Source organism: Ursus americanus, chromosome 7 (assembly GCF_024610735.1).
Source record: "Ursus americanus isolate L20-20 chromosome 7, mUrsAme1.1.p, whole genome shotgun sequence".
Classification (NCBI taxonomy): Eukaryota; Metazoa; Chordata; class Mammalia; order Carnivora; family Ursidae; genus Ursus; species Ursus americanus.
In genome coordinates this window covers 2,684,061-2,702,440 of record NC_142133.1, presented here as the reverse complement: position 1 = coordinate 2,702,440, position 18,380 = coordinate 2,684,061, and the positions used below count along the sequence as shown (strand labels likewise).

The 18,380-nt window shown below is 36.7% G+C and overlaps 1 protein-coding gene across 1 annotated transcript; it reads left to right on the top strand.

The window, feature by feature from the left end:
* The first annotated feature begins 760 nt into the window (after positions 1 to 760).
* Positions 761 to 11,394, top strand: SULT1C4 (sulfotransferase family 1C member 4). The gene is made up of 7 exons (XM_045771774.2): positions 761 to 1,148; positions 3,850 to 3,975; positions 4,538 to 4,635; positions 5,152 to 5,278; positions 5,497 to 5,591; positions 8,824 to 9,004; positions 9,912 to 11,394. The coding sequence occupies exons 1-7, from the start codon at positions 980 to 982 to the stop codon at positions 10,025 to 10,027; spliced, it is 912 nt and encodes a 303-aa protein (XP_045627730.1). The 5' UTR covers positions 761 to 979; the 3' UTR covers positions 10,028 to 11,394.
* Positions 11,395 to 18,380: the final 6,986 nt, after the last annotated feature.

The following is an 18,380-nucleotide window of genomic DNA, read 5'->3' as shown; positions in this document are numbered from 1 at the left end:
ATGGAAGAGACGCCCAGGGCAAGTTCTTGATGGAGAGGGAACACAGAGCTGCCATGCCTTCTTCCCATGGAATCCGGATATACCACCTTCCAAGCACATCAATATGTTCACCAACCAGGAAGCTCCACTGAGCATCCGTGAGCAGTTTTATTGAGGTCTTATCATGTCATTGGCCACAATACGGGACTCAGTCTCTAGCCTCTCTCTTTTTGTTAGAGGTTGGAGATGGGACTGAAAGTTCTGACCCTCTAATCACCTGCTTGATCTTTCTGGTGTGGCCAGCCTGTCCTCTGAAACTATCTAAGGGGCCCACCAGGAGTCACCTCATTAGCATAAGCTCAGGAATAGTCTAAAGGGACTCATTATGAATAACCAAATATACTCCAATCACTCAGGAACTTCCAAGAGTTTTTGAAACTCTGTGCAAGGAACCAGAGACCTACTAAGACCTTCTTGCCAAGAGCCCACAGAAATTTCCCTTTAACCTTTCAGGGAAGTTACTCTATATATTGCTATCTAATTCCACGAGCAAATTCTCTGTAACTTTTTAATTGGCTTAAAATTCACAGAAGAAACAATTAATGAATATCTGTGAAGTTTTTTATGAACACAAAGATGAAAAACATAAACAACTAACTCTTGTTAAATTGACACAGAAGAGCAGGACTGAACATGAACATGATACAGCAGCCAGGATTTGGGAGGGCCTCTGGTATTACATCATCGCCTGGCTGGGAGGCGGGCTGGAGCTCATTAAGAAAACGCCTGTGTACAAAGGCCTAAACTGTAGTTCCAAGCTTCCTGGAACTTGGGCGGGCAGATCTGTAGCTATTTTCCCCCTTGACTGCCAGCCATCCCCAGGCTGTCCAGGAAGAACCTGCAGACTGTTTTGCATTGTCTGTACAATAAATAGAATTCAGCTTTGTGCTGATTGAGCAGGAACATTTTATCTGGAGCAGTACTCTGATTTCTGACACTAATGGCCTTAAACAAAATGGAGGATTTTAAATTTGATGGAACAGAGCGCCTGGCTGTCGACTATGTGAAGGGGATTCTGCAACCCACACCTACCTGTGACATGTGGGATCAGATCTGGAACTTCCAAGCCAAGTCTGATGATCTGCTTATTGCCACCTATCCCAAAGCAGGTAGGTAGAAGGGTGGGGGGGAGGGTGAAGAAGAAAATCAGGAAGGTGAGTGGGGAAAATACTAATAATGAAATAAAGAAACTGATCTGGGTTGGAAAATTGTTTACTGGACAGACTGATATGGCTAGGTCAAATCACTTGTGGAAACTGAAACTACAGAAAAAATATTAAAATGATGCACAAAATTTTAAGAATTTCATTCTTCCTATAATGTACATATTTTTTTTACTTCCCCAGGAGAGAGTGATTCAAACAGCCAAGAACTAACGGACTAGATATGTTGATTTGTTTGTTCCCAGTGCAGGCTCTTATTGCAGAGCCTGTTAAAAAAAAAAAAAAAAAAAACCTGCTTTGTGTGTGTAAGCTAAAAGATCCTAAGGCTGACTAGTGGAAGAATTAGAGGAGCTTTGGTCTTGCAATGCTGATTTCACCCCAGCAGCCTCCAGAAGCCCTCAAAATCTCCCAGTTCAGAGTCTGAGAACTATTCTTGTCGATTTCTATCTTCCCTTGTGGTATGTTGTGAACCTACTTCCTTGTTTCAATAATAAATTTAACAAAAGTTGCTATAGAAGTAAGACTTCTTGAGCCCAGCCACTGTATCATAAAAAGTTTAGGATGAACAGGGGAAAATAGTTCTCTGCAGATACTTGTGCACATCTACATATATACTAAAAATACACTATTCAATTCGCACCCAGATTGCATATACATTTGGTCTTTGCAAGATCAAGCTCCCTGCCAATAACTCCTCTTACGCACACACACACACACACACACACACACACACACACACACACAGATGTTCACATCAGAACACACATATGTACACACACACCAAAAAATCTAAACCTAAGCATTTTCTGAGATTGTATGTTCAAACCCTTCGAGTCTTTATCTCTAATGATCCTGGTAAAAGATTCTGCCAGCAGGTGGCAGACTCTTATTTATCCATCAGTTTCATATCGGTCCTAATTTTCTAATCTTAATCATGAGACTGTTCAGAATTAATCTTTCCTAATGTGAATGTAAAAGTAATCACTGGTGAGAATCACATCTCACAGTCTTAATTGTGTCCACAACTCTATCATCATTTCAGTACATGTTTACATCATTTAAATATAATGCTTAAAAATTAATCTTTTCTCCACCTGCCAAATGTGAGCAGTAAGATTTGGTTCATTTAAGGTTTTCATGGGTTAGGGTTAATAGGGCTTGAATGATTTAAATAACACACTCAAAAAAAAATGCTTGCCAGTTAATGTAACATTTAATCATCACTAAAACCTTACCCGTTAATAAAGGTTATATTTATTAGAGGGAAGAAGAAATAAGTATAGACGAAAAATGTGGTTTACACCTAAATTTTTTAAATAATAATAAATACTCTGGGAATGAGCCAAAAGAAAAATATATTATAAAATCACTGATTTCTAGAGGATGAATTGAGAAGTCATTCCACTCATTCCCAAACCTCTAGCAACATATGAATCTGCTCCAGTGCTAGCTGGCATTAAATGGCTGTAAATTCAGAGTGAACACATAAAATAACTACAAATAGCTCTCTCTTTGATTAGACAGCTAAAGAAATATTGGTCCTTTATCCTGTAATGAAAGAGTTAATACCAGAAATTATTAAAGACCTAACTCATCTAGGATATAAAATGTAGTGTTTTTTTTTTCATTGTTTCCTAACTTATGCCCTTCCTGTAGAACCAAAAGCACTGAATTGACAGTATGAGAAAAGGCATCCGTAATGAGAGCTGGTGTCAGAGAATACAGGAAAATCAGCCCCAGATCCAGGATTTAGAGAACCATACTAAAATTGTCAAACATCTTCCCAACATGGATTTGTCAAAATATCTGGTACAACAGTTTCTCATCAAAGTATGAAGATTCAGTTGGGAGGAACTATATCAGTCAGAATCAGGCAGCACACAGAAACTGACTGAGGCTGAAGACAGAGGCCCTTCTTCCAGTGGCTGCTTGGGTTCAAGGCACTAGGTAGCAAAACCTGGTATGGCCTATGCAAAATTTCTAGCTGTTGGAGCTGCCATCAGTGTCACCACCTCGGGAAGAATGACCTCTACCTCTCTTCCACCTTCCAGTGCATTTCATCAGCAGAATCTAAATAGTATTCAAAATCTTAGGGGTGAAGAAGTCTAGGGAATACACGTTTTAGACTTTCAGTCCCTGAGATAAGGGGAAAATTGAGAAAACGTTGAAAATGGATACTAAGTACTAATGATCAATATCAAGCCCAGGTACTAATCGTTCATTTGTTCATTCAGCCAACACATAGTAAATACCTCCTATGTGGCAGACCCTCACTATGCGCTTGGGAAACAGTTTGAAAACCACAGAGTGATGACTCTCCAGGATATTGTAATCAGCTGAAAAAGACCTTTCATTCTGTCTTTCTTAGAACAATGCAGCTACATCAATAGATAACAATCCAAATTAATGATTGTGACAAGCAAAAAAATGAATGCATATTTATCAATATAATATCCACTCCAAATTGCAACCTTTGCATAAAAATTCATATTATGATAACACAAGACATAAATAAAAATGGTGTTTTCTGAATTCCACTATAAACCTAGCTTTAAAATTCAGAGAAGTGCTGTAATAAGTATAATAATATCTTAAGAAATATAATATACTAAATGTCTATGCATCTTCCTCTTACATGTGGAATAAGGAACAACATGGACTCAGGAGATAGTGGACTTAATACAAAATGAAGGCGATATTGAGAAAAGTCAACGAGCACCTACTCACATACGAATTCCTTTCATCGAATGGATAATCCCATCCATAGGATCTGGTAAATATCAAATAGCCACATTTGACTAAGGTCCTAAATGTACACCTAGGATTTTTACTATCACATAGCCCTCTCAAAATTCTAGGCATTCAAGCTGAAAAAATAATTAATACAATCACTTTGAAAAACTGGGAAAAAATTAAATTCTGGGCATTCAAACAATTACTAATGAGTTCTGTGACTTTGCATTTTTCTAACTATGTCTGGCCATTGTTGTACTCCAGACATCTTCTAATGGGGTTACTGCTTATAGAAAAGTTAAGCTTTATTCTCCAATAATTTTATCCCACACGGATAAGCCCAAGTAAGATAATCTTATGGTGGAAGGGTTTGAATTTTTTGGGTTCTTATTTATCTAGTTTCTTGTTTGTTATGGTTAAAAACTGTTCCAGCTTTAAAAAAAAAAACAGGCTAGAAATAGTCTCTCAGATCAAATTTACAGTTATAGTGCTCTCACAGGTGACTTGAATTGTTCAATTGTTCCTGAAATAGTAATAATGGAAGCGGCAAGATTTTGAAGCAAATAGAAATAGTGGAAAGTGATCAAAAATCAATTTTACAGGTTTGGACCAAGCTAATGAAATGCCCTCACCACGGACCCTGAAAACACATCTTCCCATCCACTTGCTGCCACCATCCTTCCTAGAAAAAAACTGTAAGGTAAAAAGCTAAAGAAATTCACAATTTACTTCTTAGAACAACCCTAGGGTGGTCTTCAATTTCCTCTTAAAACACTTTACTTGTTGGAGCACCTGGGTGGCCCAGTCGGTTAAGTATCTTACTCGGTTTCAGCTCAGGTCATGATCTCAGGGTCTTAAGATTGAGCCCCACATCAGGCTCCATGCTCAGTGAGGAGTCTGCTTGAGATTCTCTCCCTCTCCCTCTGCCCCTCACCTCTGCTTCTCTCTTTCTTTCTCAGAAATAAATAAAAAATCTAAAACAAAAAAAAAAAAACACTTCACTTGTTAAAGAACAGAGAGTCTATCTCTTCATAATAATCGATACAAATTGATTTGAATCTTTTTCAATTCCCACAGAAACCAAGATCACAAGAACACAGCATTAGAAAATCTCATCTGTATGGAATGCATCCACTTGAACATAATTTGTGTGGGCAATAACTATGTATAAGTCTAATCCTATTTTTGCTTCTTTCCCTCCTCCTGCCATTCTTAGATAATCTATGTAGCAAGAAATCCAAAGGACAATATGGTATCTTATTACCATTTCCAAAGAATGAATAAAGCTCTTCCTGCTCCAGGAACCTGGGAAGAGTATTTTGAGAATTTTCTGGCTGGGAAAGGTAAGATAATTCAGCTTTGTTTCCTTCTTTTCTCAAAATCCTCAAACACTCTAAAAAGAAAGAATCATTTCCTTAGAACACCCAGGGCTCTGCCTGCTATCCTGTGAAAAAATCATCAGTGTGATACACTCCCTCTCTTTAAGAACTTTCCTTTCAATGTAATATTTGTTTGTTGAGCTTCTGTGATTCATTACCCTGTTTTTCATCCCTCCTTGCAGTGTGCTGGGGTTCTTGGCATGACCATGTGAAAGGATGGTGGAAAGCCAAAGACCAACACCGCATTCTCTACCTCTTCTATGAGGACCTGAAGAAGGTGAGAGGCAATGCTATCTAATGTGTTCCTATTGGACCATAAGACATTTAAGTCAAAATGTATGGACCACACTGGGGACTCACAGATTGAAACAGGGAATAGAAAATGCTGCATTTCATTGGCTGCTGCTGTGAGTAGCATCAAAACACACATAGCATATCATGAGTTTACCTATCACGTAGTTTCACCTCCAACTTCCTGGTGTTCCCCAGAGCATATCCCATATGGTATACCTTTTCCAGACAGGCAAAACATGAGTGATACCTTTTTTTCCCTTTCATGTCTATCTTAAAATTCTGTTTAGAAAGGAAAACATTTTTTAGTACATTTCAGGCTTTTTCATTAGTACTTGAGAAACATAATAATTTTAAGAAATAGTTTAAGAATTTAGGGTGTGGGGCGCCTGGGTGGCACAGCGGTTAAGCGCCTGCCTTCGGCTCAGGGCGTGATCCCGGCATTCTGGGATTGAGCCCCACATCAGGCTCCTCCGCTATGAGCCTGCTTCTTCCTCTCCCACTCCCCCTGCTTGTGTTCCCTCTCTCGCTAGCTGTCTCTATCTCTGTCAAATAAATAAATAAAATCTTTAAAAAAAAAAAGAATTTAGGGTGTAATGGAAAATACTAATGATTTAGATTCAAAATTCTTGAATTCAAGTTCTGGCTTTACCACCTACTGGCAATTATTCTTGGTGAGGACACTTAACATCTTAGAGACTTACTTAGTTTCCCTAAGTGCAAAAACTAGATAGTAATATATACTCTTCCAAGATCTACTATGAGGACTAAATAAGATGATGTTCATGGGAGTTACTATATAATGATATAGTATCACTATACTATATAATATATATAATGATATACTATCATTATATTATAAATGATAATATGCTAAATACTATCTGTGGCTTAACTAAATACAGGGATCTAAAATTACAGTCTTTGTTCTTCAATTTATCATTGAAAGCCTTGGTACTCAAAAGGTGCTTCACAGATTAGCTGCTTGGGGCTCTCAGGACCACATCAGGCCTGCTAAGTCAGAATGTGCACTTTGTAAGATACCTAGGGGATTTGTGGACACATTAGTTTAGATGCACAACTCCTAAGTTCAATCACTGCTGGGCCTCATCTAGAGTTATTTCTACAGAAAATCAAAAGAGTGAAACAGAATCATTTTTCTGTTTTTTTAGTTGAGATATAATAGACATTTATCATTGTATTAGTTACAGGTGTACAACATGATTTAGTATTTATTGTGATATAAACACCACAACAAGTCCAGTTAACATCTATCACCACACATAGTTACAGAATTTTTTTCTTGTGATGAGAATTTTTAAGATCTATTTTCTTAGCACCTGTCAAATATATAACACAGTATTATTAACCACAGTCACCATGCTGTACATTACATCCCCAGGATGTACTTATTTTAGAACTGGAAGTTTTATCTTTTGACCACCTTCACCCATTTTGCCCCCCCATTCTCACTCCCCACTCCCCACTTCTGGCAACATCAGTCTCTTCTCTGTGTCTATGAGTTTGTTGTTGCTTAGATTCCACTCTAGTTTTTTCAAACAGGAAAAGTCAGACATACCCCTATTTTAGTGTAGAGAGTTATCTACTCACAGAATTCTAGATTTAGATAGTTAAGAAATATTATGGCAGGGAGTTGTATGCTATAAGGGGAGAGTTTCCCTTTCATGAGTAGATATGACAAACTGAGGACACCACAGAAGGAAGGGTGCTATTAAACTCAGAATAGGAAAACTCCATGTAGGTGATGCTTGTCTACCAAAAGCATCATAGCAGAGTCAAAGTAAGGATATGTCACCAGGAATGACGCTCTTTTAACAAGGTACATCCTAATGTATTATGAATGCCAGGAAGAAATTTTATTGAACAGGTAGTCTAACCTCAGAGTCCCTAGTACCCTTTTAAATATTTCTGTGATCACATTCTGGAATGTCCCCTGACTCACTCAAAGCTCAATATTCTCACCACTCTTGCTGATTTCTAGTCTATGTGAGGCTAATTAAATTAAGTACTACTTCTTTTTTTAAGATTTTATTTATTTATTTGACAGAGAGAGACAGCCAGCGAGAGAGGGAACACAAGCAGGGGGAGTGGGAGAGGAAGAAGCAGGCTCCCAGTGGAGGAGCCTGATGTGGGGCTCGATGCCAGAGCACCAGGATCACGCCCTGAGCCGAAGGCAACTACGCCACCCAGGCGCCCCAAATTAAGTACTACTTTTGACATCCAAGCTTTTAAAGCAGAAGACACAGTTGTCAGGCTAAACCTTTCCACTTTCCCTCCCCTACCACTCCTTTTAGAGGTAGGGACTTCCCATAGCCACAGCTCCCCACAGTGGTGTGTCCTTCTGATGAAGAAACATTGGAACTGAGCTCCTCTCAGGGATACATAAACACCTGGACATGCTGGGTAGTAGACTTACTAGGCATAGGTGCCTCTTGAGTATCTCATGGGTGCAAAATACTCATCTCTTATTCTCTTCCTACCACTTACTGCCACTACTGAGATGGTCTGGGACTTTTCTATCAATGTCAGAAATACGAGACAGCCTCCTTAAATTGTCTGCCCATATGCTTTTGCAATGTCTTTGTTCTTATCATAAGTCTATGGACTCTCCCTCTTAGTCAATTGGCTGACCAAGACAACTCCCATAACTGACTCGCATAGGACACTTGGGCATAACTCTTAGTCAAGCATTCTCCATGCACTGCATGTCATTGTATAGTAAATGTTTCACTAATACCACTCAGTTTTTGCTTCCATGTTAGAGCAAGAAAAGCTTAGTAATTCCAGTTAATAAAAAAAAGAGAACAATATGGGTCATCATGTTAAAATGAGTCATTTCTGGATAGTTGAGTATTTGTGAGGGTTTTTTTTTTTTGAGATTTTATTTATTTATTTCAGAGAGAGAGATTGCATGAGAGCAGGGGGACGGGCACAGGGAGAAGGAGAAAATCTCAAGCAGACTCCACACTAAGCATGGAGCCCAACAGGGGCTCAATCTCATAACCCTGAGATCATGACCTGAGCCAAAATCAAGAGTTGGACACTTAACTGACTGAGCCTCCTAGGTGCCCCTAAGATTTTTTTTTAATTTTAACTCATGACATGTTACTGGTTACTGTTATTTATTCATTTCAATATTCTTTTTAAACCAATTATCTTATGTCAAATCTTCACTTTTCTTTTGACTCTCATCATAGAATCCAAAGCATGAAATTCAGAAGGTGGCAGAATTTATTGGAAAAAACCTAGATGATGAAGTCCTAGATAAAATTGTCCATCACACCTCATTTGATGTTATGAAGCAGAATCCAATGGCAAACTATTCGTCAGTTCCTACTAAAATCATGAACCACTCTGTTTCTCCATTCATGAGAAAAGGTTTTTATATTTTCTTTTGGTCATGATCTTAAAGAATTATCCAATCTTTTACAGCTTTGAAGGAGTTTTCTATGGCTAAGAAAAATAAGATCTATAACAAATGCTTCTGGGAAAAGAAGTAGGAAACCAGAAATGAAATGAAAACAATTGGAGAGTGAGGTGTGGTGTCTACATCCAATTCCTTTATCCTCCCTTTCTCTCCAGAGATCTGCTGAGAAGGTGAAAAACAGAATTAAGACAGATGGGGCAAAGAATCCATTTTATAATGGATTTATAAGGGCTCTATGCTATCAGATTTATTCAAAAATACTTATTGAGTGGCTACTATGTGTCAGACACTGTTCTAGATAATGTTCAGAGCAGTGAACAAAACACAGAACTTTCTTCCCTCATGAATATTATACTCTAGACACAAACAAAATAAACAAGAATACCCAGGATAATAGATGATGGTAAGCACTATGGGGGGAAAAAACAATCTGTGGAAACGTAACAAGGATTGCAATTGGAGAATTTGGGGGATCTTCTTTTTTGGTTTTCTTCCTCAAAACCATACCTTGAATTCTCTGACATACAAGACCTTCTCACTGGGTCTATAGATGGAAACTACAAGCATAAGCACCTACCACACTTTGATGTGCAAAGAGGGCAGGATAAAAAGACAAGAAATCCCCATAGGCCTGCTGTTTTAAATGTGGTAGTTTTATTTCCCCCATTAATGTGACTCAGTAAGTAATGAGCTCTCCCTATCCAACAAATCAGATAAGAATTCAAAATGAAATTGACAGATTAGCAACAGAAATATTTTGTCCAATATTGCCCCCCTAGGAAGTAGAGCAGAAATACTCACACAGAAACAGAAGAGTAGAGAAATGCAAACTGACTCTCTCCCACATGACTATTTCAGGGACAACTGGAGACTGGAAGAATCATTTTACTGTTGCTCAGAATGAGAGATTTAATGAAGACTATGAAAAGAAAATGGCTGATACCAATATAACTTTCCACTTCCAATTGTCATAAAAAAGAAAAGAACCAAAATATTTTTAGACTATTACCTAATTTATTGGTAATAATCAATAAAACTTTATTATCCAGACCACATGATATTGGATTCAGGTTCTCAGACTAGTTGTTTATTGTGTTTGCTTTTGTTCACTCTAAAAAATGTAGGGATAAAGCTAGCAGAGATTGGGGGCAAGGTGGAGAGTGGGAGCATGATGGCAAAGTGGAAGGAAGAGGTTCAATAATTACTAGCTACGATCATGGCATCATTGTTGATTATCATTATACTTAAGTTTTCTATATATCATGTCTGTTGACATATTAAAAATGCTTCATTCCTTATATAAAAAACACTAAACTTTTCAGAGTAAGTATTGGTTCAGGCTAATTTTTAATGCATCACTAAGATATATAGATAGTGACTATTTCTCCGAGAAATTTCTTTGTAGGCAAGTAACCATCAAGTGACAGTTTCCCCATGAAACTTTCCAATTCACCTCAATATTCTTACTCTAATACATCTATCCCTATATCTTACCACATCCTATATACTTAAGTCTCTCTCTCACTCCAGCCAATGCTCTGATTGAGTCTTGGAGCCATATCTTGACTCACCTCCAGGGCATCCACAGCAATATCTGTCAGTTTTACCTGTATGGAGTCTCATTTGTATATCCAACCTTCTAGTTCAGAAACCTTTTACCTCCTGTCCATACTAGTATAAGCTTCCTAACTCATTTCTCTGTTTCTTGCACATCTACCAGGTTTACTTTCCTGAACTAAGATTTTGATTATATTTCTCTTTAGCTCTAAAAACTTCAGTAATTCTGAATTTTTACTGCTTGAAAGATAAATCCCATGCTTTTTAGCTATCAATTCAAAGGCAGCTATAATGATATGATATGGCGGGTCTCATCTCCTAAATCACTTTCCTAGCTTAATTTCACCTTCTAAACCACCTCCATCGTTCAGCAAATAAGCCTACTCACTGAGCCCTGATCACTACTAGTTTTATTTTCACCATGCCTCCATCTGAAATTTCCTTTCCTTTCTTTCTACCTATCCAAAACATATAATATGCTTCAATGACCAGTGCAAGTGGTTCATTCCTCCTGCAAATACTGAAAGCTGAAGAGAGCATTTGCATTTCTTTTTTTTATTTTGTTCAGTTAGGCAGCATATAGTACATCATTAGTTTTTTATGTAGTGTTCAACGATTCATTAGCTGTGTATAACACCCAGTTCTCATTATAACACGAGCATTTGCTTTTCTGAAGTCCTCTACACTTGGTATAATTATTTTGTGATTAATATTAAAGTATATTATATCTCTTGTATGTATATATTCTCTTTTATGCTTATTAAAATTTTTGTTTTTTCTTCAAGATAGAAATATTGCTATATATTTCATTGCACACCAAACAAAATATGACAAGCAAAAAAATAAGTAACTGAAAGAATATATCAGTCAAGGAAACTCTTACAAGCTAACTTTCTATATTTTAAGCAGTCCCCATAACAGCTATCATTTATAGCTGTTGTCCAATATACTAGCTACTAGCCACCTATTTAATGTAATTAAAACTAAATAAAATTCAGTTACTTATTTGCACACATGGCTAGTAGCTATCACTTGGATATTATAAAACATTTCTATCATCAGAGAAAGTTCTATCGGATAAGACATTTTATTTTTACAACAATCCTTTGAATGTGGCATTATTATCCCAAAGAGAAAACTAACACTAAAGTTCAGAGATATTAGTTAAGTTACTCAAATAAGAAATATTGGCATTTAGTTTCAAACATGGCTCCAATGCTTCCAAAATCTGCATTTTTAACTGTTCAAAATAGAGCCTCTCCCTTCTTGTTCCTGCCACAGTCTCATCACAGGTTCATCATTATCACTGCTAACTAAAGGCTGCCCAACTCAGACCCTGATCCAAAACCAACCAGACTGGCAAAAAACGGTCAGCCATTCCCCTCCATGATCATGTGAAGCTTAACCATAGTCTACTGGATAGCTAAAGCATTCCCACGGTCTACATGCTCTGAAGTAGACAGAGCCTTAAGCCAACAACAGCCTCCCACCTGTCATCCACCACATGTGTCCAGTCTGAAATCTGTCCTTCATACGTTATATCTCTAAGTTTCCTCCGAAATTGGGTAAAATTTCTGCAGGCCCTTATTCTGCAGTGCCTTTTGTGGCTGTGTTCAGTTCTGCCCCCCATACCACCACTCCTCCAGGACACCAAAATCCATGCCCTGCCCTGCTGCCTCACAGAGACAACTCAGGGGAAGGGGGCTTGTGTCAGCCCATGGCTCTTGGACTTTTGACCTTGCACTCATGTTGCTACCTCTTACTGTCCTCCAATCCACCTATATAATCTTGGCAGGCAAAACCAATCTGTATATTTTGGTTACTTAGCCCTAGCCCCAAACAGACCAACTCAAACTAGCCTCAATTCAAACTAGCCTCTCCCCTTCAGTCTTTCAAAACTAGTGATTAGCATATTACGTTCTAGATCTAGTTTGCATTATTTCCATTTCAGCAGAAAATTACATAATGCATTTAGGCTTTGTAATCCTTCTGATACATAGAATCGACCAATGGAGTACACATTCTGTGTTGTTTTGTTTTGTTTTGTTTTGTTTTGTTATGTTTTGTTTTGTTTGAGGGGGAGAGAGAATGGGTGTCGGGCACAGGGAGAGAAAGAATCTTAAGCAGGCTCCATGCCAAGTGTGGAACCCAACATGGGGCTTGATCTCACTACCCTGAGATCGTGACCTGAGCCAAAATCAAGAGCTGGACACTTAACCAATGGAGCCACCAGCCGCCCCACACATTCTGTTTTCGCACATGGGAGCAATAACTTTTAACCCCTGTGGAGGAAGTTTAGGTTTGAATCAAGAAAATATTAAAGAAGATCAAACTGCATGTATAGAGATGAAAGAAGTAAAGTAGCTCAGAAAAATCAGTATTATAATTCTATATAAAACATTAAAAAGAATACATATTCTTACCAATGTTAAGAGACAATTTGGTGTGAATGAATCATAATGCTACCTAGCTCCTGTCTATTAGTAAAGTACCAATAGAAACATAATTTTTAAAATAAATACATTTCAGGCTACCCTACCTGCGTGGCTCAGTCAGTTAAGCATCCAACTCTTAATCTCAGCCCAACATGGAGCCCACTTTAAAAAAATAATAATAAAAATAAATAAATAAAATAAAAATACAAATAAATACATTTCACACCAATTCAAACTTAAATCCAGTGTTAGAGATATAAAAACTCACCCTATGATTAGAAACACCATAATAAAATAGGAAATTAGAAAGTAAATGGTTTCTGTCTTGCCAGACTCAGAGCACTAATGAAAAAGGCAGTATACTTTGAATGCCAAATCGAAAGACACTGAGAACAAGGTAAATACCACAGTTTTCCACAGCACCAGAGAGGCTATAGTATGAAAGATACCAAGGTGAGAAAGAGATTACAAGTCCTTAATTTAAAAAACAAACAAACAAACAAACAACAAAAAAAAAACCTTTAACTGGGAAAGTATACAAACAAGACCAGAGAAGTCATATTCCCAGAAAAGGCATGAGAGATCCCCAGAGTTTTTTGCTAGATTGATTGATAGAGCCCTTCCCTTGTACAAAGCAAATCTATAAAGACTGGAATAGTGACAGTTTTTTTCAAATGCCTAAATCTCAACAGGAGATCACAATGTATAAAAGGAAATAAAGAAACATGGCCAATCAAAGAAACACAGTAAATCTCCTGAAATAAGTTCGGAATAAGCAGATTATCTATGAATTACTGGACAAGGGATTCAAAATAACCATCTTAAATATGCTCAATGAGCTAAAAAAAAAAAAAAAACCACAGGAAGGCCAACGAAATGAAATCAGGAAAACAATGCATGAATGAAATAAGAATATCAAGAAAGAGACAGAAACTATTTTTAAAAAAAAAAAACTTAAACAGAAGAAAGAATCAATGAACTTGAAGAAAACAAGTCAGAAGAGCAAAAAGAAAAAAGTATGAAGAAAAGCAAAAAGAGCCTAAAGGACTCATGAGAGATCATCAAGAACAATGTGGAAGTCCTTTAATACAGTCCCAGAAGAATAGAATAAAGAGTATATAATTTTTATATATAAGAATAGAAAAACCATCCTTCAAAAATGAAGGAGAAGTTAAAAATATTCCCAGATAAACAAAAGCTGAGGAATTTGTTACCAATAGATCTGTCCTGCATGGTGAAATGAAAGGACACTAGACAGTAACTCAGAGTCATATAAAGAAATAGATCACATGTTAGGCCACAAAACAAGTTGCAATAAATTTAAGAAGACTGAAATCATACCATGCATCTTTTCCAAATAAAACTGTATGAAACTAAAAATTAACCACAAGAAACAACTGGGAAAAAAAAACACAAACACTTGGAAACTAAACAACATGCTACTAAACAGCGAATGGGTTTATGAAGAAATCAAAGAGGAAATCAAAAAATACATAGAGACAAACCTCAGCAATCAGACAACAAAAATAAATAAAAGGCATCCAAGTCAACAAGGAAGAAGTCAAACTTTCACTATTTGCAGCTGATCTGAAACTCTATGTAGAAAATCTGAAAGACTCCACCAAAAAATTGCTAGAACTGACACACAAATTCAGCAAAGTTGCAGGATACAAAAATCAACATGCAGAAATCTGTTGCATTTCTATACACTGATAATAAAGCCAAAGAAAGAGAAATCAAGGAATCAAACGTCTTTGACCTCGGCCGCAGCAACTTCTTGCAACACACGTCTCTAAAGGCAAGGGAAGCAAAAACAAAAATAAACTATTGGGACTTCATCAAGATAAAAGCTTCTCCACAGCAAAGGAAACAGTCAACAAAACTAAAAGGCAACCTACAGAATGGGAGAAAATATTTGCAAATGACATATCAAATCTAGTATCCAAGATCTATAAAGACCTTATCAAATTCAACACCCCTCCAAAAAAAAAATCCAGTCAATAAATGGGTAGAAGAAATGAACAGACATTTCTCTAAAGAAAACATACAAATGGACAACAGATACATGAAAAAATGCTCCACATCACTTGGCATCAGGGAAATACAAATCAAAACCACAATGAGATACCACCTCACACCAGTTAGAATGGCTAAAATTAACAAGACAGGAAACAACAAATATTGGTGATGGTGTGGAGAAAGGGGAACACTTCTACAATGTTAATGGGAATGCAAGCTGGTATAGCCACTCTGGAAAACAGTATGGAGGTTCCTCAAGAAGTTAAAAATAGAGTTACCCTAGGACCCAGCAATTGCACATCTAGGTTTTTACCCCAAAGACACAGATGTAGTGATCCGAAGGGGCACCTGCATCCCAATGTAAATAGCAGCAATGTCCACAATAGCCAAAGTGTGGAAGGAGCCAAGATGCCCTTCAACAGATGATTGGATTAAGAAGATGTGGTCCATATATACAATGGAATATTACTCAACCATCAGAAAGGATGAATACCTACCATTTGCATCAACATGGATGGAACTGGAGGGTATTATGCTAAGTGAAATGAGGCAACCAGAGAAAGATGGATTATCATATGGTTTCACTCATATGTGGAATGTCAGAAATAGTGCAGAGGATCATAGCGGAAGGGAGGGAAAACTGAATGGGAAGAAATTAGAAAGGGAGACAAACCATGAGAGACTCTTGACTCTGGGAAACAAACAGAGGGTTGCTGAAGGGGAGTTGGGTGGGGGGATGGGGTAACTGGGTGATGGGCATTAAGGAGGGCATGTGATGTGATGAGCACTGGGTATTATATGCAACTAATGAATCACTGAACTCTACATTCAAAACTAATGATGTACTATATGCTGGCTAATTGAATTTAAGTTAAAAAATAATAAGTGTTGGTGATGACGTGGAAAAACTGGAACCCTAGTGAACTCTTGATGGGAATGTAAAATGATGCAGCTGCTATAAAGATACTATGGCAGGTCTTAAAAAATTAAAAAATGGAATTAACATATGATCCAACAATCCCACTTCTGGGCATATACAAAAGAGTTGAAATCAGGATCTCAAAGAAGTATTTGCACACCCATGGTCACTGCAGCACTTTTCACAATAGACAAGGAGTGGAAGCAACACAAATGTCCATAAATTGATAAATAAATAAGCAAGATGTGATATATGCACACAATGGAATATTATTCAGCCTTAAAAAATAACAAGAAGGAAATCCTGTCACATTCTGTAACATAGATGAACATTGAAGACATTATGTTAAATGTAATAAGCCAATCACAACAGGACAAATAATATGCGATTCCACTTATATGAGGTATCTAAAACTAGTCAAACCCATACAAATAGAAAGTGGAATAGTGGCTTCCAGGAGATGGAAGGAGGAATAATGTAGAGCTGTTGTTCAGTGGGAATGGAGTTTCATTTTTAAAATACAAAAATTCTAGATATCTGTTGCACAACAACGTGAATATACTTAACACTATAGAATTTTACACTTAAAACTAGTTAAGATGATACAAATTTTATATCATATATTTTATCACAATTAAAAATAAAAATAACCATAGGAATTAAACCACATATAAAACTGAACCAGAAAATGACTCCACAATTCAAAATTGTTAATCCAGCTAAAATAGTATTCAAAGGAAGTTTCATATTAAATGCATACTTGGGGGTGGGGAGGGTTAAGTAGGAATGGAAGAAAGATTAAAATCAAGTCCAAAACCAAAGAAACTGTAAAAAGAAAGCAAAATAAGCATAAGTAGACAAAAGGAAATAATAAGAGACTAGAGTTAGAAAATACACAAAACTAAAGGCTAGATTTTGGATGGTTTTTTTGAAAGACTAATAAAATGTCAAAATTCTGACAAAAAAGAAAGCACGAATAATAGCATAAGCATTTCTTGATTAAATTAATACTCCTTTCCTGTAAATCATATATTCTTTCTGAAAACACTAACCAGGAAACCTATTTCCTTTTACTTTAAAAAAAAATTTTTAGAGCAGTTTTAGATTCATAGCAAAACTGAGAGGAAGGCATAGAGATTTCCCATATACTCCTCTACTCAAACACATGCATAACATCTGCTAAAATAATAGATCTGTTACAATTAATGAGCCTACACTAACACATCAGAATCACCCGAAGTCAATAGTTTACCTTAGGGTTCACTCTCGGTGTTGTGAATTCTATGGGTTTGGACAAATGTAAAATGACATGTACCCATCATTATAGTATCATACAGAGAATTTTCACTGCCCTAAAAATCCTCTGCAGTTTGCCTATTCATCCATTCCCCCAACCCAAATTCCTGGAAGCCAGTGCTTTTTTTAATGCTTCCACAGTTTTGCTTTATCTACAATGTGATAATTGACCTTTGAATAATGCAAGGGTTAGGAGTGCTAACTCTCTGCACAGTTGAAAATCCATGTATACTTTTGACTCCACCAAAACTTAAGTACTAGGAGCCTACTGTTGGTCAGAAGCCTTCATGATAACCTAAACAATTGATTAGCACATATTTTGCATGTTATATGTATTATATACTGTATTCTTACCATAAATTTAAAGTAAAGAAAATATTAAGATACACAGAATGAAAGTAGAGTGATTAAAAGAAGATATTCTATGCAAATGAAAAGAAGAGAAAAAGGGACGCTATACGTAGACAAAATAGACTTGAAGCTACTAGAGTGTAAAAAGAGACAAGATAATTACATAAAAATGAAGGAGTCAATCCAAAAAGAGGATATAATGTTTGTAAATATTTATTCACACAACATAAAATCCCCTTCATATATAAAGCAAATATTAAAGACCTGACGGGAGAAATGGAAAGCAATATCTTAATAACAGTAGGGGACTTTGATACCCCACTTTCAACAGTGGATAGATTATCCAGACAGAAAATCAAAAGGCAACACTGGATTTAAGCTACATATTAGACCAGATGGTAACACATGTTACAGAACATTAACATCTAACAGCAGCAGAATACACATTCTTCACAAGCACACATGGAACATTCTCCAGGACAGATCATATGTTAGGCCACAAAATAAGTCAAATAAATTTAAGAAGATTGAAATCATATCAAGCATCTTCTCAGACCATGGTAGTATGAAATTAGAAATCAATTACCAAAACCAAAACTGGAAAATTCACAGATGTGTAGAGATTAAACAACATATTACTGAAAAACCAATGGGTTGAAGAAGAAATTAAAAGAGAAATTTAAAAATTGAGACAGATGAAAATGGAAATACAATAATCACAATTTATGGGATATAGCAAAAGCAGTTCTA